The 26,971-nt window shown below is 43.9% G+C and overlaps 1 protein-coding gene across 7 annotated transcripts; it reads left to right on the plus strand.

Moving 5' to 3' along the window:
* The first annotated feature begins 1,058 nt into the window (after window positions 1-1,058).
* On the plus strand, window positions 1,059-25,788 carry LOC139531788 (serine/threonine-protein phosphatase 4 regulatory subunit 1-like). Of its 7 annotated transcripts, none has more exons than XR_011666433.1 (19): window positions 1,059-1,184; window positions 1,329-1,373; window positions 3,506-3,641; window positions 3,758-3,864; window positions 6,259-6,401; window positions 8,081-8,227; window positions 8,705-8,812; window positions 9,085-9,150; window positions 9,508-9,666; window positions 10,866-10,990; window positions 11,132-11,898; window positions 15,177-15,337; window positions 15,462-15,743; window positions 17,733-17,894; window positions 18,253-18,379; window positions 18,686-18,806; window positions 18,991-19,119; window positions 23,700-23,841; window positions 24,586-25,788. XR_011666433.1 is itself a non-coding variant. In XM_071328629.1 (19 exons), the coding sequence occupies exons 1-19, from the start codon at window positions 1,178-1,180 to the stop codon at window positions 24,747-24,749; spliced, it is 3,063 nt and encodes a 1,020-aa protein (XP_071184730.1). In that variant the 5' UTR covers window positions 1,060-1,177; the 3' UTR covers window positions 24,750-25,788. The 7 variants fall into 7 exon arrangements, 6 of the variants coding, with proteins under 6 accessions (XP_071184730.1, XP_071184729.1, XP_071184731.1 ...); XM_071328629.1 differs by having other exon boundaries at window positions 1,060-1,184; window positions 10,875-10,990; window positions 18,279-18,379; XM_071328628.1 differs by having other exon boundaries at window positions 1,061-1,184; window positions 18,279-18,379.
* The last annotated feature ends 1,183 nt before the right edge of the window (window positions 25,789-26,971 follow it).

Below are 26,971 nucleotides of genomic sequence, written 5' to 3' on the forward strand. Positions count from 1 at the left end.
CTATTAAGGCTGAACACATCTCATATATGGTAAAAACTGCATCCAAAGAAGAGTCAACAGTATCCCTTTTCTTATACACATTAACATGAGCATTTAAAATCTCACATCTGCATTGCTTATATACTTCATCCAAAGTAACCCACTATGTACCCTAGCAAATGTCTTCCCCAACAAGTCAGCTTTTCCTTTATCAGTTACGGCCATTTTTATACCCATAACCAAAACTGGAATTAGAGTGGACTTGCGTCCTCTAGTCATCTTCTTCAACATAGATCATACATCCCCCAGTTCAGTACCTGCCTATTGTAGAGCAGAACTGTTTCCATGCATTTCTCTTGACAGACTTAATGATCCTACGTACTAAAGCATTCTTCCTTTAGAAATCAAGTAGATTCTTAGGAGTCATATTCCTCTGCAACACTCTAAACCATATTTATTTTTCGAATAGCCACAGTGCATTCTTCAGTGCTCCATGGGACCACCTTCCTTTTCTCACCCACTTCACTTACTGGTACATATAAATTCGCAGCACTCAAAATCAGTGAGGTCACAGAGGCAGCACATCCAGTACATCAACCGGCCTCTCTAAAGACAACTCTCCAACAGACTTTAAGCAATGATCACCAAACTTTTCCCAGTCTGATTTATGAAAACCCCATCTTCTGAATGGTACCCTGTCTGGAATAGTAACATCAACGTTCATGGTACACGATATCGGGAAATGATCACTTCCACCAGTAGAATCATGCATTACATTACATTCACACATTGATGCTGGTAAATGGCCTGAGTGAACACTCTTAATTAATCCACCATATTTGACTATGTTTTATTTTTTATATATTTTTTATTTCACCTTTATTTAACCAGGTAGGCTTGTTGAGAACAAGTTCTCATTACAACTGCGACCTGGCCAAGATAAAGCAAAGCAATTACAATATCACAAGATAGAACATTATTATTCAGTCACTGAACAGAATTTGAAGCAATTGATTAAAAAAATGCATTGGGCGTTGTACTTTACAATCAACGCCTCTAGGTGGAGTGGTGATTTGTTCACCGATTTGATACTATCCGAGCCGCTCGTTGTTCAGTTTTTAACGGCGGCTCCAATTTTCTCCCTCTCCAGTTGAAGCGTCATCTGCCCATACCACTTTAAATGTAGGACCAGGACAAGATGGCGGGTACGTAGCCTTTATTTACATTAGCTTCAGGAAAATGCGTTATTAACACATTTTTTCCGTCCCATATTTTAAAAGTTTCGAGTGAAAGTACAATTAAGCTATCGATTGAGTATCCTTTCATTCCGTTTTTGGTTGTTTTTACAGATATATCTTTGCTCAAAGAGGATTCACAGGAGGAGTTGGACGGATGTAAGTTTTCCCCTCTGTTTTCAGTGTGGAACTCTTACTGCTAGGGGTACTAACTAGCTTGCTACATAATTGCCCTGTCGGCAATGGAGTTCATGGGTGGGTCGTCTGAGTGGGCCTTGGGTATACGGGTTGGACTGTCACCTTTCTTAGCAATTTACAGAACTGTTCTTCGATGTGTAAAGAGGTATATTCACATCATACATTTAAATGCTTGCAAAAGTCGTTTTGGAACAGCTAACGCTATGTCACGCGCACGCTGAAGTTAGGTCATAAACTAACCAGCTAGCTAGCAAGCTAATTGGCTAGTTAGCTAGCCGTTTGAGAGATGCCACCTAGCTCAGGTAAAGCAGATTAACAGTAATACACGTTTCGATTCACTGCTTTGTATTCAATTTGATTTTGAACATCTCGCACTCTAGGTTCCAAACCCAATCCACCAAGCTTCCGTGCACGATAGCTAGCTACCTCAGCGAAGGGAGGTTGTTGATTTATTTTCAAAGACTAGCGTACATATATGAAATTCGCTCAGGGCCATTTGACTCTAGTCACTCAACCTGAACCTCTCTGATGTGGAATGTTAATGGGTTTGGATTATTTGGTTTGCTAGCCAAACTAAATTAGTATGAAAACATAACTAGCCAACTAGCTATATTGAACTAAAATTATAAATGCAACAATTAACTATTTTACAGAGTTACAGTTCATATAAAGAAATCAGTCAATTTAAATAAATCACTAGGCCCTAATCTATGGATTTCACATGACTGGGCAGGGGTGCAGCCATGGGAGCCAGGCCATCCAATCAGAATTAGTTTATCCCCACAAAAGGGCTTTATTGCAGACAGAAATACTCCTGTTTCATTCGCTGTCCAGGTGGCTGGTCTACGAGGATCCCGGAGGGAAAGAAGCTGTATGTGAAGGTCCTGGGCTGGCGTAGTTATGCCGGTTGAACATACTACAAAATTCACAAAAATTACGTTGGTGGCGGTTTATATGGTAGATAAATTAACACTACATTTTTTGGCAAAAGTTCTGGTGGACATTCTTGCAGTCAGTGTGCCAATTGCACGCTCCCTCAATTTGAGACATCTATTGTGTTTTGTGACAACTGGCCTTTTATTGTCTCCAGCACTAGGTCCGCCTGTGTAATGATCATGTTGTTTAATCCGCTTCTTGATAATGCCACACCCGTCAGGTATTATGTTGGAGAAATGCTCACTAACAGAGAAGTAAACAAATTTGTGCACAACATTTGAGAGAAATAAGCGTTTTGTGCGTATGGAACATTTCTGTGATCTTTTATTTCAGCTCATAAAACATGGGACCAGCACTTTACATGTTTTTTGTTTTTTTTCCAATATAGATTGGCAAAAGTGGGACATTGACGCACCCAGCCGGGCCATATATTTTATTTTTGTAATTTTTACCCCTTTTTCTCCCCAATTTTGTGATATCCAATTGGTAGTTGGTCTTGTCCCATTGCTGCTACTCCCGTACGAACTTGGGAGAGTCAATGGTCGCGAGCCATGCGTGCTCCGAAACACAACCACACCAAGCCTTCTTCTTGACACACTGCTCGCTTAACCTGGAAACCAGCCGCACCAATGTGTTGGGGGAAACACTGTACAGCTGGTGACCGAAGTCAGCGTGCATGCGCCCGCCAGCAGTGCCATATTGCAGTAACTAGACACTGTTACAGTACAAGCTAGTTGTTTATGTTGCAAGAGGGTGGATTGCTTTGTTTCAATAGTGCATCATGCAACATACCCATACCATTGTGAAAACAGTAAAAATGCAATGCGTCCACCTACATATAACTACCTTCCTTCCACAGATCCACACCTGCTTTTAAGCTATGTGCATTTTGTCATTTTTAGATGTGTTCATTGTAGGCCTATTTCATATGTTTTCTTCTCACCAAATCTGTCATTTTCACTGTGCCCTTTTTTTGTGTTGGACCTTATTCTTTTAACTACTGCTGATATGCTAATGGTTTTAGCATTGGTGCCAAGCTTCTGCCACTACTGCATGTCATGTTATTTTATTCACTGTTCCTCATCACTGTCACTCACCGGCCTGTCTGGGTGGTGGTGGGTGCCTCTCATGCACAATATTTCCAATGTCTTTAATAGTTGGTGTGGATGACTACAGCTCAGAGTCTGACATCATTATTATACCTTCAGCCTTGGACTTTGTATCGCAAGATGAGATGCTGACTCCTCTTGGAAGATTGGATAAATACGTGGCTAGCGAAAACATTTTTAACAGGTAGCTATCCAATGGAACATTATTAGAACATACACTTTTGCAGACTTTTTACATTTATTCTGGATAATAGTAAAATGGTTTATTTTTATGCCTGCTTGTTATTGTGTGAATTCCAGACAAATGGTGGCGCGAAGTTTGTTGGACACGCTTAAAGCTGTAAATGAGGATGAGCGGGACTGTATCACTGTCTTGGAGAGAGTGGGCCGACTGGCCGATGACTCAGGTAAGACCCCATTGCTGAATGAGACGTGTCTGTTTTCATATTTAACAGCTCACTGAATTGAAAACGCCAAACCTGTGTCTGTCGTGTGTCTGCATGCTCTGGACATGCCCCTATTTCTGTGTCATTAAGTAGCCAGCCTGTTCTCCTTAGCTGGTCACCAGTGCAGAGAGAGGCCTATAAATGTTTGATGGAGCGGTGTATTTAACTGACTGTTTATTGCACCTGGCTGCCATTTCAAACGGGTGAAATGCATTCGGGCCTTACTTTTACAGCCGGTCCCTGTTCAACCCCCCCTTGGCCCTAACCCTTCGATGTTTGTAGATCTGTAAGGTGGAGGCATGCTAAGCAATATAGTGGAAGGTGCACCACTGCTTCTACCTATCCAGGCCGTTCAGATCGGCCAAGTTTCACATTTTGATGTCATGTGCACAAGTACAGTGAAATGCCTTTCTTGCAAGCTCTAAATCCAACACTGTAATCAATGTAGTACTAAAAATAACACAAGGTAGAACAAAAATGAGAAAGTAAGTTAACTATATACAGGATCAGTTCCAATACCATATTTATACTGATCAAAAATATAAACGCAACAATTTCAACGATTTTACTGAGTTACAGTTCATATGAAGAAACCAGTCAATTGAAATAATTAAATTCATTAGGTCCTAATCTATTGATTTCACATGACTGGGAATACAGATATGCATCTGCCTCACAATGGGCCTCAGGATCTGGTCACAGTATTTCTGTGCTTTCAAATCCATAAAATGCAATTGTTTGTTGTCCGTAGCTTATGCCTGCCCATACCATAAACGTACCGCCACCATGGGACACTCTGTTCACAACATTGACACCAGCAGTGGTTTTCGGTTGTGAGGCCAGTTAGACATACTGCCAAATTCTCAAAAATTACGTTGGAGGCAGTTTATGGTAGAGAAATGGACGTTCCTGCAGTCAGCATGCCAATTTGTACGCTCCCTCAATACTTGAGACATCTGTGGCATTTTTGTGACACAACTGCAAATATTTAGTGGCCTTTCATTGTCCCCAGCACAAGGTGCATCTGTGTAATGATCATGCTGTTGAATCTGTTAGGTGGATGGATTATTTTGGCAAAGAAGAAATGCTCACTAACAGGGATGTAAACACATTTCTGCATAACATTTGAGAGAAGCTTTTTGTGCGTATGGAACATTTCTGTGATCTTTTATTTCAGCTCATGAAACATGGGACAAATACTTTACGTAGTCTGTGTAGCCATTTTGTTAGCTATTTGTCAGTCTTATGGCTTGGGGATAGAAGCTGTTCAAGAGCCTGTTGGAGTCAGACATCGAAGTGTTAGGGCCATGGGGAAGTGGTAGGGATTGGGTGTTATTAGCTGTGATAACTCAGTTTTTTTTGTACATTCCCTGAATGTAGGCTAGTGGACTAGCAGTGTCCTTGTAAGCGCATGGCATGATGGCGTAATGCAGTAGCCAATCAATCAAATTTATATATAAAGCCCTTCTTACATCAGCTGATGTCACAAAGTGCTGTACAGAAACCCAGCCTAAAACCCCAAACAGCAAGCAATGCAGGTGTAGAAGCACAGTGGCTAGGAGAAACTCCCTAGAAAGGCCAGAACCTAGGAAGAAACCTAGAGAGGAACAAGGCTATGAGGGGTGGCCAGTCCTCTTCTGGCTGTGCCGGGTGGAGATTATAACAGAACATAAGCCCTGCTTAATGGTGCATGCATACATTAGAGCAGCAACCAAGGCCCTCAACCCTGGAGTACACTGACCAGAGGGGACCTTAGTCAGTCAGTGGACATGTTTTAAAACAACTTCATCATGAATATCGTTAATAATAATGTACATATAAAAAAAAAAATGTGTTTCCCCTAGTGTTTCAGGTGGGTGGGTGTGCTGTTGGGCAAGCCTGGGAAATATTCTACTCAAATCAAATTTATTTATATAGCCCTTCTTACATCAGCTGATATCTCAAAGTGCTGTACAGAAACCCAGCCTAAACCCACTCTATTTATTAGTGGGGATTGATGTATTTCATTCAAATGTAGGCCTACCTAAATTCACATCAGAAGTTAAGAAAATGTAACTATTTCTGCAGACAATCTCTCTGTCAGGACAAATTATATCCTCCCTATGGACAGAGGGGGATATCATTATATTTGTCCAGAGAGATTGTGTCCCCAAAGGCCTTTTTTAAATGACCAAAGGATCTGGTTTCATCATCCAGCCAGGGTTCACTCATTGTTGAGCACTTGTGCTGCTGTCTGATGAAACCAGATTATTTTGTTTTTAAAAGGCCTTTGATCTTCAGACTTCATTGGGCCCTTTTCTACTGTTTATAAAATATATATATATATTTTTTAAATGGATGACCTTTCTCTTTCAGAGCCCACTGTAAGAGCAGAGCTAATGGAGCAAGTTCCTCACATCGCCATTTTCTGTCAAGAGAACAGACCTTCCATTCCGTTTGCCTTCTCTAAATACTTGCTACCGATCGTCGTGAGATACCTGGCTGACCAGAACAACCAGGTAAAGGAGGCGTGTGACAATTCATTACATTATCCCTCAGTGTTTATCATAAACTTAGCAAAAACAGAAACGTCCCTTTTTCAGGACCCTGTCTTTCAAAGATAATTCGTAAAAATCTTCACAGATCTTCATTGTAAAGGGTTTAAACACTTTGGTTCAATGAACCATAAACAATTAATGAACATGCACCTGTGGAACGGTCGTTAAGACACTAACAGCTTACAGATGGTAGGCAATTAAGGTCACAGTTATGAAAGCTTAGGACACTAAAGAGGCCTTTCTACGGACTCTGGAAAAACTCCAAAAGAAAGATGCCCAGGATCCCTGCTCATCTGCATGAACATGCCTTAGGCATGCTGCAAGGAGGCAAGAGGACTGCAGATGTGGCCAGGGCAATAAATTGCAATGTCGGTACTGTGAGACGCCTAAGACAGCGCTACAGGGAGACAGGACGGACAGCTGATCGTCCTTGCAGTGGCAGACCACGTGTAACAACCTCTGCACAGGATCGGTACATCCGAACATCACACCTGCGGGACAGGTACAGGATGGCAACAACAACTGCCCGAGTTACACCAGGAACGCACAATCCCTCCATCAGTGCTCAGACTGTCCACAACAGGCTGAGAGAGGCTGGACTGAGGGCTTGTAGGCCTGTTGTAAGGCAGGTCCTCACCAGACATCACCGGCAACAACGTCGCCTATGGGCACAAACCCACCGTCGCTGGACCAGACAGGACTGGCAAAAAGTGCTCTTCACTGACGAGTCTCGGTTTTGTCTCACCAGGGGTGATGGTCGGATTCGTGTTTATCGTCAAAGGAATGCGCTTTACACTGAGGCCTGTACTCTGGAGCGGAATCGATTTGGAGGTGGAGGGTCCGTCATGGTCTGGGGCGGTGTGTCACCGCATCGTCGGACTGAGCTTGTTGTCATTGCAGGCAATCTCAACGCTGTGCATTACAGGGAAGACATCCTCTTCCCTCATGTGGCTCCCTTCCTGCAGGCTCATCCCGACATGACCCACCAGCCATACTGCTCGTTCTGTGCGCGATTTCCTGCAAGACAGAAATGTCAGTGTTCTGCCATGGCCAGGGAAGAGCCCGGATCTCAATCCCTTTGAGCACGTCTGGGACCTGTTGGATCGGGGGGTGAGGACTAGGGCCATTCCCCCCCCCCCCAGAAATGTCCGGGAACTTGCAGATTTCTTGGTGGAAGAGTGGGGTAACATCTCACAGCAAGAACTGGCAAATCTGGTGCAGTCCATGAGGAGGAGATTCACTGCAGTACTTAATGCAGCTGGTGGCCACACCAGATACTGACTCTTTGATTTTGAGCCCCCCCTTTGTTCAGGGACACATTATTCCATTTGTTAGTCACATGTCTGTGGAATTTGTTCAGTTTCTGTCTCAGTTGTTTAATCTTATGTTCATACAAATATTTACACATGTTAAGTTATCTGAAAATAAACGCAGTTAAGTGAGAGGACGTTTCTTTTTTTGCTGAGTTTACCTGTTCAACTTTTCAGATGCCTGTATATGGCCATTGACACGTTAAATGTACACCTATTTAACTTTTTTGAATGGTGAATTAAGCTGTGAAAAGAAACATTTCATTGCAAATCTAATATTTTACTAATGTTATTAATAACTTCTATATAGTGATTGTGATGTCTCCCCAGGTCAGAAAGACCAGCCAGGCAGCCCTGCTGGTGCTGCTGGAGCAGGAGCTGATTGAGAGGGGGGACATTGAGACCCTGGTGTGCCCTGTCCTGGTGGACCTGACCGCCCCCGACAGCAATGACGACGTCAAGACAGAAGCCATGGCCGTGAGTCACGTGGCACCCTATTCCCTATATAGTGCACTACTTAAGTACTTTTTTTATGGGTTCTGGTCAAAAGTAGTGCACTACATAGGGAATAGTAAAAAAAAATTCAGAAGTACGAGTGTGAGGAAATGTAGTATGGAGCAGTTTTTTCGTAACATGATGCTCACACCACATTGTTATATTACCAAGCAATCAGTGTGCCACTTTAAGATATGCTACTTTAAAACATTAGCATTTTATGTCATGAGGTTGACCCCTTTGTTTTATCTGGCTTGCTATTTACAATAGATGTGATATACAGAGGTAGGCTGCAGCCAGCATACAAATGAATGTTTGTCCTTCTGCAGATAGTGCAAGGCAAGAGTATTTCAAAGCTGTCCATAGGACACAGGTAGTGTTTTTGTGATATGGGCTAACCTCATGCAGTGTGAGGATGCTGACAGACTTGATTTTTTTTCTCTGCATATGTGTCTGTAGATCATCTGTAAGATGGCCCCCATGGTGGGCAAGGACATCACCGAGCGCCTCTTCCTGCCCCGCTTCTGTGAGATGTGTTGCGACTGCAGGATGTTCCACGTACGCAAGGTCAGTAGAGTCTAGGGTTGTGTTCATTCGCCACCAAATGGATGAAAACGGACTGAAACACGAGGGACTACCTGAAATTGTTATCTGTTACAATTTTTTACGCTTTCTGTTGTGTGCCGTAATGAACACAACCCTGGATTAGACCACTCCCAGGCAGTGGTTGTCCCACTGTCTATTGGTCTTTTCAGCTTTTTTGTTTAATGTATTGTTACATCTGCGTGGGCTTTAAGTCAATGTTTTAGATGTTTGTTTTTCTGTGTGTTTTATGGCAGGTTTGTGCAGCAAACTTTGGCGACATTTGCAGTGTTGTCGGAGGAGATGCGACAGAGGAACTCCTGGTACATGTTGACCTCTTTTGGTTTCATTCTCAGCCAACTGACTTGTTAGCCTTGTCACACCAGGGTTTACTCTCATGAGTTATCTGACAGCCAGAAGCTACTATTGCTCCTAATGTCATTCCCAACTGCCACTATTGTCAGTATTTCTCTGCACTCTGTGTATTGTTCTCTGTTGCAACTGTATTGTGGCATTGAGATTGTAACGGGTGACACATTGTCTCTCTCTCTCTCTCTCTGTCTCTGTCTCTCTGTGTGTGTGTGCGACAAGGAAAGGGCATTTCAAGCTCTGACTAACTGAAACTGTTATTTTTTTTTCTGCCTTCCCTTCCTCTCCCACTTCTCTCCTTTCCTGTCCAGCTGCCCCGCTTTTTCCAGCTCTGCTCGGACAACGTGTGGGGGGTGAGGAAGGCCTGTGCTGAGTGCTTCATGACCGTTTCCTCATCCACCTCGCAGGAAGTGCGCAGGACCAAGCTCTCCTCGCTCTTCATCAGCCTCATCAGTGACCCCTCCCGTTGGGTGAGCACTCAACAGAAAGGGGGATTTCTGCCATTTGGCAACCCACAACCTGAGGGGTATCCTACGAAGCAATCTAGATTTACTCTGGGTTTTCAAAAGCTAACCAGCTTGTTAGCTTGACATTCCAGTTCAGGTTTCATCCGTACTATGGAGTTGGATATTGCTCGTCCAGCCTGCCGTTTCACTCTAGCAGGCTTGTAACTGTGCATGCATGTTGCACGTGGCTAGTCGAACACTGAACTCTTCATTGAGACAATGCTGAACATCAATCTATGGGCGAGTCAGTGCCACATTTTAATTTGTGCTGAAATGAAAGAAAAGTTAAATTGCAAATTCATCAGGCTATGGTGTGAAATAGGCTTGTTGAAGTGCCGACTTTGGTGTGCTTAATGCACAACCACCTTTTCCCTTATTCCTATCGATAAAATTATTGAATTCCTTTAAGTTCTTACTGTGCATGAAGTTTAAAAGGCGTTCTGTCATCACTAAATCTGTAATGTGATTTTAACTTCAGTATTTTTTAACACACAAAAAAACCTTTTTGATTTAATGAAATATTTAATCAGTCTTCCTCAAATGAAGGGGATGATAATGCAGTCTTTGCAAGAGGGGGGAATCTGATTTCATTGGTCCTCAACTCATGGCTCAGTCATTTCATTCAGGCTAAGTGGAGTTAGCCTTCCCCGGAGCATGTTAGTTCTGAAGAATTTGTTGCCATAGAAATTTACCTGACTAAAAAGTCAGCCACTTTCGTATGACCTGTTACCATGTGTTGAACACAGATTTGACCAAAGTTACCTCGCTAACTCCTCAAAACCTGCTTCGTAGGATACCCCTCCGTTGGTAAATACTTTTAGCATAGGCATTAAACATTGACCTGGGGCTAGAATGACATTGTTCATGCTGCAAGTAAAGCACTTTTTAGAGAAAATGTGTTTTACTGCAAGGCCTGGTGGTAGTAGGGATTATTTAACAATAGTTAGCCCAGTTTTCCCACCATTATGGAAAATTGACAGGGAGTTTAATTTTATTTTTTTAAGCACGGCTGACATGCCATGACATGCTTTTCTCTGCCTCCTTATTTGAACGCACAGCTTGGCTACTTACTTCTCTACAAGAGTGTCTGCTAAATGAGTGGAAGTAATTGTCGTACTCATTTGTTCCTGGACCTCTTGTCTCTTACTGTGTGTGTCTCTCAGGTGCGTCAGGCTGCCTTCCAGTCGCTGGGCCAGTTCATCTCCACGTTCGCCAGCCCCAACAGTGTGGGCCAGTACTTCAGAGAGGGGGAGGTGGGCGAGTGCTACTGTGTCCACCCACAGAACAGGTGCAGCTATTGTTGGTCTTTTGAGCAGGCATCTAAAAGGGAATTTACATGAATGGCTGGATCCTTTCATTCTGAAGAAAATCCACCAAGCTTGAGATTTGAACTGCTTTGTTTGTAACTAGCTTCCTCTCTCTCCCCCAGTACTGAAGAGAAACCACGGAACCCAGACTCTACAGACCCCTCCCTAAGGGCTAACACAGAGAATTACTCTCAGAGGCAGGGGGAGGACTTGCCTGCATGCACAAATGGCAACCAAGAGGAGGGTTGTCCACAGCAGGACTGCATTTCGACAGGGGACCTGGGGGAGGGGGTGTTGTGCCGGACAGAGGAGGTAGAAGGAGTGGATGTGGCAGAGGAGGGGGGTGGGGAGCAGGCGGCGGAGGCCTTGATGGACGCCTCGGACGGTGGACCGTGCTGCGAGGATGCCGACATAGTTCCAGAGTGCCTCTGTGGCGAGAAGCGCAAGAAGGAGCCTTCCTCGCTAACCCCCGACTCCTCTGACACAGCAGGTGCTCGGGAGGAGGAGGAAGCCCCTTCAGGGGATACTGAGAATGAGCCACAGCCACCTGAGAAGCACACAACCTCTGAGAAGGATGACTCACCAGCAGACATATCTGAGCCCTCATCCTTGTCTGAGCCAGTAGAGGAATCCCCATCTGTCAGTCCTCAGGACAATATCCCCGAACAGGAGCTCTACAACTCCTTCCACTTCTGGAGGATGCCCATCGCTGAGATGGACCTGGACATGGAGCTTCTCCAGCATGGGGAAAGCGGCCAGCAGGAGTCCCCCAGTTATGGCTCCTCCAGTCAGGGCAAGACTAAGGCCTCGGCACCCGTCCTGGACCGGAAACAGCTGGAAGAGCTGATTGAAAACCTGGAGCCTCATATTGATGACCCTGACGTGAAAGGTGAGCTTTGTGTGTCTATGAAGCTTCAGCTTTACTTCACTATTAGAGGTTTACACTACAGCTGGGGTCAAGATAAGCTGCTTACTAAAACACCATATAATTTAACTCGAGGTGGTTATTTTGGTCACTTGAAATACGTGGGGTTGTGTCCATTCAGAGACAGTGGCTATTAGTGTGTTGTAGGCTGTATGTAATTCTGTTAGGAAGAAGTTGTCATGGCGTGTGAATTCCCTTGGGCAATAAAGTGACAACCTGTCTTTTCCAAGCTAACCTCAGCAATGTTTCACATGTAGTTTTGGGTGGTAGAGCTCAGAGGCTAGCGCTATAGGCCAACGCTTTGAGAGGTTAGACCTCGAGTCCAGTCAACTGTGTTATCGGTGGAAGGAAACCCTTGATGTCGCTTTGGCATGTGAGGTTAGCACTGAGGTTAGCAGCCTGCTGGCGCCTGGCTATTCTACACAATACAAACGGGAGGATATTTTTGGGACTGAGAGGCAGTAAATAGAAAAATTGTGAGAGGTGTACCAGTATATTGATGTCATGAATCACACAATGAAACTAAGGGTGTTGTCAGAGGTTACAAAAAAGCACTGGAAAGAAGCTTCAAACTAAAGCTGTTTTATGACACAGCTTTTCCTGCAATCCTCTTGTATTTGTGAGCCTACTTGTGCTGCCTTTAGATGCAATCCATCATACTGCATGGAAAAACTCAACTCATAGGCCAGGCCTATACTACAGATCACTACTGTGTGGGAAATATCATTATAGCAGTTCAATTCCAGTGGAGTCTCTCCTGAGATTTTCCGTTTCTAAAATGGGGCACACATGACTTCTCTACATGATCTCGCACTAGTGGCAGGTAAGAAATGCATTGGCTTGATGAACAATGCATATTCAACTTGGTTGTGTTAGGGTTGGGCGGGATCCAGATTTTCATACGGTTTCTGTACCATACTGGGGGTGTACGGTATTACCAAATGTGCGCACAAGGGGCACTATTTCAACTACAGAGCTGGATATAATTTGACACATCTTAGATTTCTTATAGTTCTACTTAATGTATAGTTATAAGCAGTGGCGTAGCAAGCACCTCCACAGCCCCTGCGAGGCGGGATTGCTCCCAACCCAAAAAAACATGCACGCATACAGTACCAGTCAAAAGTTTGGACACAGCTACTCGTTCAAGGGTTTTCCTTTTTTACTATTTTCTACATTGTAGAGTAGTAGTGAAGACATCAAAACTATGAAATAACACATGGAATCATGTAGTAACCAAAAAAGAGGTAAACAAATGAAAATATATTCTTCAAGGAGGCACATTGATGACAGCTTTGCACACTCTTGGCATTCTCTCATGAGGACCTCCACAGGAAAGATCCAGAGTTACCTCTGCTGCGGAGGATAAGTTCATTAGTTACCTTGGATTGCAGCCCAAATAAATGCTTCAGAGTTCAAGTAATAGACACATCTCAACATAAACTGTTCAGAGGAGACTGTGTGAATCAGGCCTTCATGGTCCAATTGCTGCAAAGAAACCACTACTAAAGGACACCAATAAGAAGAGACTTGCTTGGACCAAGAAACACAAACAATGGACATCTGTCCTTGTTCCAAATTTGAGATTTTTGGTTCCAACCACCGTGTCATTGCGAGACGCAGAGTAGGTAAACGGATGATCTCCGCATGTGTGGTTCCCGCCTCAGTTTGTATGATGGCAATTTGCATATACTCCAGAATGTTATGAAGAGTGATCAGATGAATTGCAATTAATTGCAAAGTTGCTCTTTGCCATGCAAATGAACTGAATCCCCAAAAAAACATTTCCACTGCATTTCAGCCTTGCCACAAAAGAACCATCCGGAAAAAAGCTTGTCCGGAGAAGACAAGGTGAGCGCTACCATCAGTCCTGTGTCATGCCAACAGTAAAGCATCCTGAGACCATTCATGTGTGGGGTTGCTTCTCAGCCAAGGGAGTGGGCTCACAGTTTTGCCTAAGAACACAGCCATGAATAAAGAATGGTACCAACACATCCTCCGAGAGCAACTTCTCCCAACCATCCAGGAACAGTTTGGTGATGAACAATGCCTTTTCCAGCATGATGGAGCACCTTGCCATAAGACCATAGTGATAACTAAGTGGCTCGGGGAACAAAACATCGATATTTTGGGTCTTTGGCCAGGAAACTCCCCAGACCTTAATCCCATTGAGAACTTGTGGTCAATCCTCAAGAGGTGGGTGGACAAACAAAACCCCACAAATTCTGACAAACTCCAAGCATTGTTTATGCAAGAATGGGCTGCCATCAGTCAGGATGTGGCCCAGAAGTTAATTGACAGCATGCCAGGGCGGATTGCAGAGGTCTTGAAAAAAAAAGGGTCACTATGACAAATTTCTAAAGACACTGAAGCAGCAAACTTTGTGGAAATTAATATTTGTCATTCTCAACTTTTGGCCACGATTGTAGATGTCGCCATAGTCTAGCGCCGATGGGAACGTTGACTGAATAATCTGCTTTCTACTATTTAGGGAGAGGCAGGACCTATTTCTATAGAACAGTGTTTCCCAAACTCGGTCCTCTGTAATACACTACACAGCTGATTCAACTAATCAAACTTTGATAATTTGAATCAGCTGTGTAGTGTTAGGGCAAAAACTAAAACATGCAACACTTGGGGTCCCGAGGACAGAGTTAGGAAACCCTGCTATAGAAGAAGCCCATTTTGATTCTCAGCTTATTAACTAACTCATCAATATGCATTTTAAAAGACAGCTTTTCATCTGTCCAGATGCCCAAATATTTGTAAGCAGGCACACGATCAATACTGATACCATCCAAAGTACATATGCTTAAATCGCCAGTTGTTTTTGTGCTCTAGAGAACATGTATTTAGTTTACCTCACTTCAGGTCAAAGTGTTTCTGATACAATGTAGGCATAATGTATTTCAGATATAGCCGGGTCAACCATGGGGAAAATGGCATACACAACAGCATCATCGGCATGACGGTTACAAGTTTATAGGGACAAGTCGATATTGTTAATGTAAAAAGTACAGGACCCACAATGGACCCATTTGGTACACCTTTCATAATATCTAGGAATACTGGATACGCAATACAGCTGAGCTATCTGACACCCAGATAAAGGCCTACTGTTGTCTAATGAAGGATGTGTAAATACGGCACAGAGAACGCCTGTTTGACAAAGACACACACACACACATGCCTCAAAGTTTATACACTCTCATCCATGTCTCCTTTCCTTCCCTAACCTGCAGCACAAGTGGAAGTCCTGACGGCTGCTCTGAGAGCCACCACCATGGACTCTCACCTAGAGGATGCCTTCCTGGAGCCCCAGGACAGCAAGGGGGGACACCACCACGACAACCCCTTTGGAGTGCACCAAATGGCCCTCATAGGAGACCACTCAGACATGGAGGTGAGGGGGAATGGGTGGTGGAGGCCTACCTTTTTGGGTTGGGGGGGTGATGTCACGCCTTCAGAGAAAAGGGTACACGGTTGTCATGTTTGACCGTGGTTAATCTTGGTGTGTATCTGTGTAGAGCCGAACCTCGACCCTGCAGATGAGCCACGGTGATGACTCTGAGCTGAGCGACAGCAGCTTCAGTCCAGAGGATGAGAAGAAATCCAAGCATCAGGACGTGATACCCCAGGCCCTGCTGGACCAGTACCTGTCCATGACGGACCCTTCCAGAGCCCAGACGGTGGACATGGAGATTGCCAAGCATTGTGCCTACAGCCTGCCCGGTGTGGCCATGACCCTGGGCAGACAGAACTGGCACTGCCTCCGGGATACCTACGAGACCCTGGCCTCCGACATGCAGGTAGGTCTACACTCTTTCTACACCCTGTCTCCCGTACACACCCCCTCTGTCAATTCTACTGTACACGTTTTAGAGTGGACGTGTTTTTCTCATCAAATGTTCGACCTAAGGTGGTGAACACATTCAGTAGAACGCAACATTATGGGACTTTTTACATAGCTTGTGTAGAACCTCGCTCACTTGTAGAGTTGATTCTATTCACATTAGCTCTAATGGCAACGTTTCTACAGTATCTGAACGTACCCCTGGTGTGTTTAGCATGTAGCGGTGTAATGCCCAGTGCTCTCTGTCACTGGTCTGTTTCCTCCTCCGCCAGCTGGTTGTTGTCGTGGTGGGTGCTGAGACAGAGACAGGACCTAGACTGGAGCATGGGGCAGGTTTACTTCTTATTTCTGCTGTTCCTCCAGCACCTTTTTTTAATTCATTTGTGTTTCTCCAAAGCCCAATGTGTGGATCTTATTTTAGCTTGTTGGGTTCCCAACTGCAGTCCTCAAAAACAAGCTCCTGTCCCCTCACCATTCAGTCCTCAACCCCAGAGTTTGCATGCCTGCAAAGGACCAACTTTTTCCTCAGGCGCCGCAGCCCAAAGGGCTCGACTCCCCCTCCCACCCATGTGAGGCCTGTGTACGTGTCTGCTGCTGTCTCCACCTGGCAGATCCCTGTGTTCCACACACACTCCTACCAGGGTTTCTGTTAGGAAAATGTAGCGCTGGACATTTGACCGGCAGCATTTTAGTTTACTGGTCATTTTGAGAAATTTACCGGACCCATATGCATTGGGTGCGTAACCCGATTAGGGCGTCCACCCACAGTGTTTAGACTGACAGAAATCAGATTTAGATTATGGTCATTCATATTAACAGAACATGTCAAGGATGCAACAATGTGCAGTCCTTACCTAATTCTGATGCGCACTTTGAAGACGCTAGAATAACTGTCCATAATTACTTTTCCTCAGTCAACAAGATGAATAATGAACAACAAAATCACTAGGTTATGTCAATCTACTATCCCCCACAGTAGAAAAGTTTACCTATTCCATTGGCCAGCTTGTTGAGAACGAAATGGCCTATTCCTAACACTGTGGTACAGTTGTGGAATGATAGATCCCAAATTCATACAACCAGTAGCCTAGACTACATAAAAAATAAAAATAAATTAGTCTGCAGTAGATCAGAACCTTTATCTTATTGTTGATAAACTGTTATTTATTCACATTATAAGCGCAGCAAAGCGCACAAGGCGGTAAGCTATGCTCAAATGTTCGTTCCATAATGCAATTAGCGGGAAAACTCTTCAAAAGCGCTGCGGTTTCATGTGACAGAGATGAAAATATCCATTAGAAAGAGAGGAGATCTAATATGCAACAACTACATGGGTTGCTAATACGACTAGGATTGTGCCTTTGGCTACAGGACAATGAAAGTTTTTAAAATTTCCTACACGAATATGGTCTGATTTTGGCAAGGCTACTTTGAAGCAAGGTATGCCTCGTATGTAGTAAAACCGTTCAGGTTTAAAACAATTAAGTATATGTTTTCAAAATGCATACTGCCTTTCACTCAAAGTGGTGTGTGACGCGCTGATGAAGCCTGTCTTCCGTTGCCTAGGCATTTGCTGTTTTGAGATGCTGTAGCAGCAGCTCTTGCGCTGACACATTTTCTGCTCAAAGGGTCTGTATTCTGTACGTGTGTGTGATAAAATAAGATGCGTAACGAATATACTGTACATGCGCCAATTTAATCTCACTAAATTATGCAAATGAGCCTATAGGCAGATTATTATTATTATTTTTAAATTGCATGACCAGTCAATGTATTTTCATCTATGAATAGCCTAAAGCTTTATTTCACAATGGAATTTTTTGTTCTTCCGGACAATTGGCCGGCTCAATTTGATCAGTAAATTACCGGCTAACTGAATCTCTGACTCTTTAACACATCTGGGCCTGCCTGGCCTCTAATATCTCTGTCCCTCTCCCTCCCCCAGTGGAAAGTGCGTCGGACGCTGGCCTTCTCCATCCACGAGCTGGCCCTGATCCTGGGGGACCAGCTGACAGCAGCTGACCTGGTGCCCATCTTCAACAGCTTCCTCAAGGACCTGGACGAGGTGCGGGTAGGGGTCCTCAAACACCTCTACGACTTCCTCAAGGTCAGTCAGCAGATCAGTATAAAGAATTAATATTGCTCAAGAGTACCATCTCTTCTTAGATCTTTGTATTATTAGAATGGATAGCTAGCCTGTCATTGCCCAGCGGTTGTCCCATTTCACATCCCTGCTTTCTGTTGATTTATCAATTAGTTGACTGCAGCAGAAATGTTTCTACTGTTCCAAATGGCTCATATTTCCAATAGTGCTGCTGTGTGTGGTGATGGTATCTAGGGACACCTGCAGTGTCTTCTGTTATGCAGTGTAGAGTTTTCACTCTTCTGCTGTGTGGTCAAAGAGCCTCTTTCACCCCCCCTCCTTTCATCCTCTATCTCTCATTCCTTCCCTTGTTCTCTGTCAGCACTCACCCTGTCCCTCTCCCTCTAGCTGCTGCACCAGGAGACGCGGCGTAAATACCTGTACCAGCTCCAGGAGTTCCTGGTCACAGACAACAGCCGAAACTGGCGCTTCCGATCAGAGCTGGCTGAGTAGGTTATCTGTCTGTTACCACACTTTATTAATCAATTGATTTCCCCTGTGAACTTAGTTGTCTCACACACCATTACCACCCAGACAAATGGTGGTAGCCCTAGGTATTGTTTGCGCTCTCAGACCTACAGTAAATATGAGGACCAGTGAGTTGTGCCAATGCCTTCCTTTACTGTGTGTAGGTGAGAGAGTTAAACATAGATATAGCCTTTTGAAAGATTGACTCTTGGTGACATTTGGTTCTCTGGGTAAACTCTCTTTTTTGAAAGCTGACCAGTGAGTGACCTTCCCCTCTGTGTTCTCAGACAGCTGGTGCTGCTACTGGAGTTGTACAGTGGTCAGGATGTGTATGACTACCTTCGTCCCCTGTCCTTCAGCCTGTGTACGGACCGAGTGTCCTCTGTACGCTGGACCTCCTACAAACTGGTACGTCACCCAGACAGCTCCCTCCAAAATGGGCTCCGCCCTGTTCTCCCTCCAAAATGTGCTCCTATCCAGAGCGCTCCTATCCATCTTAAGATGGCTAGGTGGGACAACTACATGTCGTAGTAAATAATTCTTCCTCAAAGTAGCTATCAACAAAGTCTGTATTCCTTTTGTGCATTGTCAGGTGAGTGAGATCATCAGGAAGGTGGCGTCGTGCCAGGTGTTGTTGACAGACTTCCTGAGTGAGCTGGTGGAGAAGTTCTGCCACTCTCACAAGTGGTCGGGACGACAGGCCTTCACCTTCGTATGTCAGGTGAGGACATCTTCTCTTCATGTTCGTTATTATTCTCGTCTTCTCCTGACCTATCAAACACAATAATCATCCAGTAACCACAAAACATTACTTTCTACCTTTGCTCAACATGTTAACATTAGAAGCCTACTCCCTAAGTTTGTTTTATTCACTGCTTTAGCACACTCTGCCAACCCGGATGTCTTAGCCGTGTCTGAATCCTGGCTTAGGAAAACCACCAAAAACCCTGAAATCTCCATTGCTAACTATAACATTTTCTTCCAAGATAAAACTGCCAAAGGGGGCGGTGTTGCAATCTACTGCAAAGATAGCCTGCAGAGTTCTGTATTACTATCCAAGTCTGTACCCAAACATTTCGAGCTTCTACTTCTAAAAATGCACCTTTCCAGAAACAAGTCTCTCACTGTTGCCGCTTGCTATAGACCTCCCTCTGCCCCCAGCTGTGCCCTCGATACCATATGTGAATTGATTGCCCCCCATCTATCTTCTGAGCTCGTGCTACTAGGTGACCTAAACTGGGACATGCTTAACACCCCGGCCATCCTACAATCTAAGCTTGATGCCCTCAATCTCACACAAATTATCAATGAACCTACCAGGTACAACTCCAAATCCATAAACACGGGCACTCTCATAGATGTCATCCTAACGAACTCGCCCTCCAAATATACCTCTGCTGTTTTCAATCAAGATCTCAGCGATCACTGCCTCATTGCCTGCATCCGTATTGGGTCTGCGACCAAACGACCACCCGTCATCACTGTCAAACGCTCCCTAAAACACTTCTGCGAGCAGGCCTTTCTAATCGACCTGGCCGATGTATCCTGGAATGACATTGACCTCATCCTGTCAGTAGATGATGCCTGGCTATTCTTTAAAAGTGCCTTCCACACCATCTTAAATAAGCATGCCCCATTCAACAACAAAAAAATAGAACTAGGAATAGATTAAGTCCTTGGTTCACTCCAGACCTGTCTGCCCTTGACCAGCACAAAAACATCCTGTGGCATTCTGCATTAGCATCGAATAGCCCCCGTGATATGCAACTTTTCAGGGAAGTTAGGAACAAATATACACAGGCAGTTAGGAAAGCTAAGGCTAGCTTTTTCAAACAAATTTGCATCCTGTAGTACTAACTCAAAAAAAGTTCTGTGACACTCGTGGCAATTTCCTGTATTATCAAATGATGAGAGAGCAAACCACACACCAGTCAGTTATACTTAAACTTCACCTTTAATAATTAAGCTTTTGCAATAGCATTTGACTTTCAACATTTCAGTATCTCTAATGAAAAGTTGAGTGGCCAACATAATGGCAACAGATCTTTTATAGCAAAGATCCACCCCCTAGTCGACATGACAAACCACAGATAATAGGAATTGCTTCACAAAGAAAGACTTTTACTTGAGAGAGGAGTATCCCATAGCTAGACAGCATTCGCTATAAATTATCGTTCAGTTTGGTCTCCTAAACAAGGTTCTAATCTCATTCTTGGTACTTCAGAGTACCAAAACATTACCTCATCCAATGGCATATCAATTGTCAATTCTAGATACTCCCATCTCAAATACACCCAAACCTGGACAAACTCACTGAAGACAGTGAGCCTCTTAGGTCATACTAGGTCAAGATAAGGGCAACCTCAGAGGGGACATACAATGGTTCCAGACACTGCCATACTCCTCCCCCCAATGAGAAAAGGAGGGAGTGACTGGCGTACAGACATTGTATGAGAACTAACTGGTTCCCCATTAATCACGCCATCCCTTCACATGGTTTAGGAATAGTTAAGACACATTCCCATAAGAAGACAATGTTCCATTCTGTCGTTCTCCCCTTCTGATATTCTACATAGCACCACATGGTTTAACAGATACATTCACATATGAAGACAAGCCTGACCTCTCCCCTCTCTGGGCCCCAAGTGACTAAGCCCTAGCTGAGAAGTGATAACTGCAACTGCCAACCCTATAGTCCAAAGGGAACCATTCTAATGACAAGTATCTCACAAGCATATGATGAAAATAACATCTTATCTATGTTACCCAACTAATTCTGATTCATCCCCAACACACTGTAAAGTCCATGGAGAATAAGATCACCTCCTCCCAGCTGCCCACTGCTCTGAGGCTAGGAAACACTGTCACCACCGATAAATCCACAATAATTGAGAATTTCAATAAGCATTTCTCTATGGCTGGCCATGCTTTCCACCCGGCTACCCCTACCCCGGTCAACTGCCCGGCACCCTCCACAGCAACCCGCCAAAGCCCCCACCATTTCTCCTTCACCCAAATCCAGATAGTTGATGTTCTGAAAGAGCTGCAAAATCTGGACCCCTACAAATCAGCCGGGCTAGACAATCTGGACCCTCTCTTTCTAAAATGATCTGCCGAAATTGTTGCAACCCATATTACTAGCCTGTTCAACCTCTCTTTCGTATCGTCTGAGATTCCCAAAGATTGGAAAGCTGCCGTGGTCATCCCCCTCTTCAAAGGGGATGACACTCTAGACCCAAACTGCTACAGACCTATATCTATCCTACCCTGTCTTTCTAAGGTCTTCGAAAGCCAAGTTAACTTCTCTGCGCTACGGATCCCTTTTACGGGATCATTTTCCTAAACAACCGCTGAATTGCAGGGCGCAAAATATTACAAAAAATATTTATAATCATGCAATCACAAGTGAAATATACCAAAACACAGCACAGCTTGTTGTTAATCCACCTATCGTGTCAGATTTTGAAAATATGCTTTGCAGCGAAAGCAATCTAAGCTTTTGTGAGTGTATCAATCAATGCTAGAACAGTTAGCCTTATATTAGCTTGGTCACGAAAGTAAGAAAAGCAATAAAATGAATCGCGTACCTTTGATAATCTTTCGATGTTTGCACTCACGAGACTCCCAGTTACACAACAAATGTTCTTTTTGTTCAATAAATATTACTTTTATAACAAAAAAACGCCATTTGGGTTGCGCGTTATGTTCAGAAAACCAAAGCCTCGTTCCGTTCAACAAAAATTCCAAGAAGTATCCGTAATGGTTGTAGAAACATGTCAAATGTTTTTTATAATCAATCCTCAGGTTAAGCATCTCCAATCCAAAATTAAATCTAGAATTGGCTTCCTATATCGCAACAAAGCATCCTTCACTCATGCTGCCAAACATACCCTCGTAAAACTGACCATCCTACCGATCCTCGACTTCGGTGACGTCATCTATAAAATAGCCTCCAACACTCTACTCAACAAACTGGATGCAGTCTATCACAGTGCCATCCGTTTTGTCACCAAAGCCCCATACACTACCCGCCATTGCGACCTGTATGCTCTCGTTGGTTGGCCCTCGCTTCATACTCATCACCAAACCAATTGGCTACAGGTTATCTACAAGTCTCTGCTAGGTAAAGCCCCGCCTTATCTCAGTTACTGGTCACCATAGCAGCATCCACTCGTAGCACACGCTCCAGCAGGTATATCTCACTGGTCACCCCCAAAGCCAATTCCTCCTTTGGTCGTCTTTCCTTCCAGTTCTCTGCTGCCAATGACTGGAACAAACTGCAAAAATCTCTGAAGCTGGAAACGCTTATCTCCCTCACTAGCCTTAAGCACCAGCTGTCAGAGCAGCTCACAGATTCCTACACCTGTTCATAGCCCATCTATAATTTAGGCCAAACTACCTCTTCCTCTACTTTATTTTATTTATTTTTCTCCTTTGCACCCCATTATTTCTATTTCTACTTTGCACATTCTTCCACTCCAAATCTACCATTCCAGTGTTTTACTTGCTATATTGTATTTACCTCGCCACCATGGCCTTTTTTTTCCCTTTACCTCATCTCACCTCATTTGCTCACATTGTATATAGACTTATTTTTCTACTGTATTATTGACTGTATGTTTTGTTTATTCCATGTGTAACTCTGTTGTTGTATGTGTCGATTTGCTATGTTTTATCTTGGCCAGGTCGCAGTTGCAAATGAGAACTTGTTCTCAACTAGCCTACCTGGTTAAATAAAGGTGAAATAATATATATATTTTTTTTTTAATAAACCATAGGGTGATTTGTAAAAGATCCTAAAAAATACAATCAAATAAGTTCTCCTGTATTTATTTCTCATAAAGTAAGATTATGACACTCAGGTAAAATATTTCTGACACCTGGTCGTTGCTGGGATATCTGCCAAGATTTAATGATGTTTTTTATTAAGGTCAGTTTTATTGAAGAGCCTTTTAGTTTCCATCCTACAATATTATACCGTGAGTGGAGTGGCGCTGGTAGCGAAGAAGACACTGTTTTTCAATGGGCCACTTGACAGTGTACCAAGCACTTTATTTGATTCTATGAATGGCCCCATTCTCCGTCCCACAATGTCTCTTGTGTGGGAGGACAAAGAGATCATGATGCCTCTGAGTGTGTGTGACCGAGAGGTCAAGTGTGTGTGCGCACTTCCTTTTGTTTGGTCTCATTCATGCTCACACATGCTCCCTGTATGTCTCAAACACACTTACCTTCTGCCACTCTTGCTCTCAACACACAAACACACACACTGACCATCCTCCTTCTCTTTTTGTCTGTCAGCTGGTAATTGAGGATGACTGTGTGTCGTTGGAGCAGTTCTCGGAGCACTTGCTGGCCCCTCTGTTACAGCTGGCCTCTGACCCCGTGGCCAACGTCAGGGTGCTGCTGGCCAAGACCATCCGCCAGAGCCTGGTGGAGAGAGGTACATGCATACACACACTGGCATGTTGAGCTTACCAATTCCATAGTTAGTACAAGGACAAGCAATTCTGGCTTATTTTGTTGTAAAAAACGAAGGGGAAAAAAAAAAAACATATATATATATTTTACACATCACTCAGTAAGGCCATTCTACTGCTGATGTTTGTCTATGGAGATTGCATTGCTGTTTGCTCAATTTTATACACCTGTCAGCAACAGGTGTGGCTGAACTAGCCGAATCCACTAATTTGAAGGGGTGTCCACATACCTTTGTGTATATAGAGTGGGATAAAATAGACAATGACTAAAACCACCCTATGTAATAGCACAGCTAAAAAGGTGTCTTAAGGTCTTTCTTATAAACGTCTACAGTTTGAGGCCCTCAAAAAGCATAGTATTAGCTAAAGCTAAAATAAACATACGATAAAGTTAAAGATGATGAAATGCTATTTAGCAGACACTTTTATCCAAAGCAACGTAGTCATGCGTGCATACATTTTACGTATGGGTGGTCCCGGGAATTGAAACCACTACCCTGAAACCACTATCAACTCAGATTTGATTGATTTCTGTAGCTCAGGAATACTATTTTATTTTAAAAGCCACTTTATTAATCCCCAATGAGGAAACACGGCAAAGACTGCATCAATCTGTAGTGTTACAACATATGTTAATGTTCTCCCAGATATCGGCAGCTGAACCCTTATCACACCTGTCCTCCATATTTCTCTGTCCTCCCATGCAGAGTACTTCCTGCATTCTGCCAACTCCCACCAGGAGGCCCTGGAGCAGACCCTGGTGGCCCTGCAGATGGACCTGGACAAGGACGTCAAGTACTTTGCCAGCGTCCATCCTGGGAGTACACGCATCAGTGAGGATGCCATGAGCACCACCTCCTCGACCTACTGAGCCCAGAGCACTCCCACCCATCTCTCTAAACACACACTCCATCTGCTCTACTGAACTCAAGCCAGGTAGGGGCCGAGGGCTTGATGTAGCCCTCTTCTACGGGCACTTAGACTTCCATACATACACAAGCGAAGGACCTGCGCAACAACACAAGTCGCCCAATGCAGTGCAGCACAACTCGACTCACTACAACCTATTTTTATTTTTTATTTTGTGGTTTGCTTATATATTTTTTGCCACAGAAGCCTTACGTGTCTTCCTTAAACGTGAAAATACTTGAATGTCCAGATGGATTTGGGATCAAAAACACAACGAATGGAAAGAAACGCACAGGAAACGGAGCTATAAGGACCATTTCTCCCCCTCGGCTTCTCTCGTTCTCTCGATAGAATCCTCCCCAGACTTAGTGGAAAAGCCAGTATCTCACAAGCTTTATGGAAGCACATAGCAGGATGACTCTATCCAACTCAAAATGTTTAAACAAAGTTTCTGTAATTGCTTTCCTCTTTGATACTGTATAAATGACTTATCCTGCATATCAACAAAAAACATCTGTACTATCACAGCCTGGCTGTGGGGGAGCTGTCGGTGGGAAATGCAGAGTTTGGAATACAGGGCTCCTGCCTCCATTGTTTTAACTCTAGTGCAGCACATTGTTGTACCCATAGACAGAGGTCCACCCCCTGGCATGCAGGGGGGTTCCTGTTGTCAATGAAAAATAACTATTGTATTTTTTATTAATATTATGGCTGTCTGGTTTGCGGCCTTTAAGCAAGCAGAGAGATCCAATTGTAAAAGGTCAGCACACACTCACTTGAAACGGGGTATTTTAACCTGAGAATAAAATACTGCGACCCCCCCCCCCCCTCAGTTCTCCTTTTTGCTTTGTCCGTCCCCCTTTTCTCCCTTATACCTTATCTGTACATATCTCTAGTAACCTTTTTCCATTTTGATCAACGATCATGAATAGAATTGTGATACAATTTTGTTCTGTTTTACCTTTCTCAACATGAAATGAAATAAAAAGCAGGCACTAAAACGTGTAGGTGTATTTGGTTTGTGTGTAGAGGGGAGGGATGGGGACTGAGGCTCTGGAACAGATGTCTCATGACTTAAAGGGGAATTTCACTCAAACTATCTTTTAGTATGTGTTTCATTAGTCCACTGTTGATACAGTCCCAAAATGACTGCTGACATGAAAAACAAGATATTGGGACATTTTAAGAAGAAATCATCATGGTGATGTGGCTGGAGACACTTCTTGAAAGTCCAATATCTTGACAACTTGACTGCTGACATGCAAAACATTTGAGTAATATTCCTTTTTAAGGCCAAAGAGGATTTTTGTGCACAACCGGTGCCATGCCTTGGCTGGGATTCAATCAGATCGTGGATTATAGGCATTGCGGTTTTTAAAGGCAATGTTCATGGAGATCCCATTTACGGTAAATGCTGCATATGTCGGCTCAATCGGAAATTGCATTGAAAAGCTACAATGCCTATAACCTGCAATTGGATTGAATCCCGACACTTGTCAAACTATGGTTACAGAAGTAGGGTCTCGATTCCAATCTGTGTTGCTAGAGTTGCATGTTGTAAAGTAGTACATTTTGAAATTAAGGGCATTTCAGATTGAGCTGACCATATGCAGTCTCTGCGGGAACGTTGCCTTTTAAATGTATATTGTGCTCTAGCGTGGATCTTCAGCACTACATAGCTCTTTATTTTAAATCATCAATCTACACCTGTCCAAAAATGTGGGCACAATCTGAATGTGGACAAGATCAGGACAAAGGACTCGTTAGAAACAAGCCTTTAAAAGAACACAACTAACCCACCACTGTCATGTCCATGAACCAGTTTCCTTTGACTATCAGAGATAATTTGCCTAAACCAAACCCTAATGTCTATCATAAGGTGCCCCTCTGCTTTTACAACCGTCACAATGGCACCATTGTCCAACTCTGCAACAAGGATTTCTGCCTGCCCTGCACGCATCCCTGATCATCGACTGTAGGTTTGGCAGGCCCTCCATGCCAGGAGAACAGATGCGTCACGTGACCAGAGCCATCCTCAGAAATTGGAGAAAGGCTTCTTTGTGAGGCCTGGGATTTACCAGACTACCCGGCAACACTTTTATTTCCCGCCAGCTGGGCACTGCCCACCGGCTATGTGAGCCGGCGATACTTTTTTTTTTGTTGTCCGCCAGCTGGGCACTGGCT

Source organism: Salvelinus alpinus, chromosome 10 (genome assembly GCF_045679555.1).
Source record: "Salvelinus alpinus chromosome 10, SLU_Salpinus.1, whole genome shotgun sequence".
Lineage (NCBI taxonomy): Eukaryota > Metazoa > Chordata > Actinopteri > Salmoniformes > Salmonidae > Salvelinus > Salvelinus alpinus.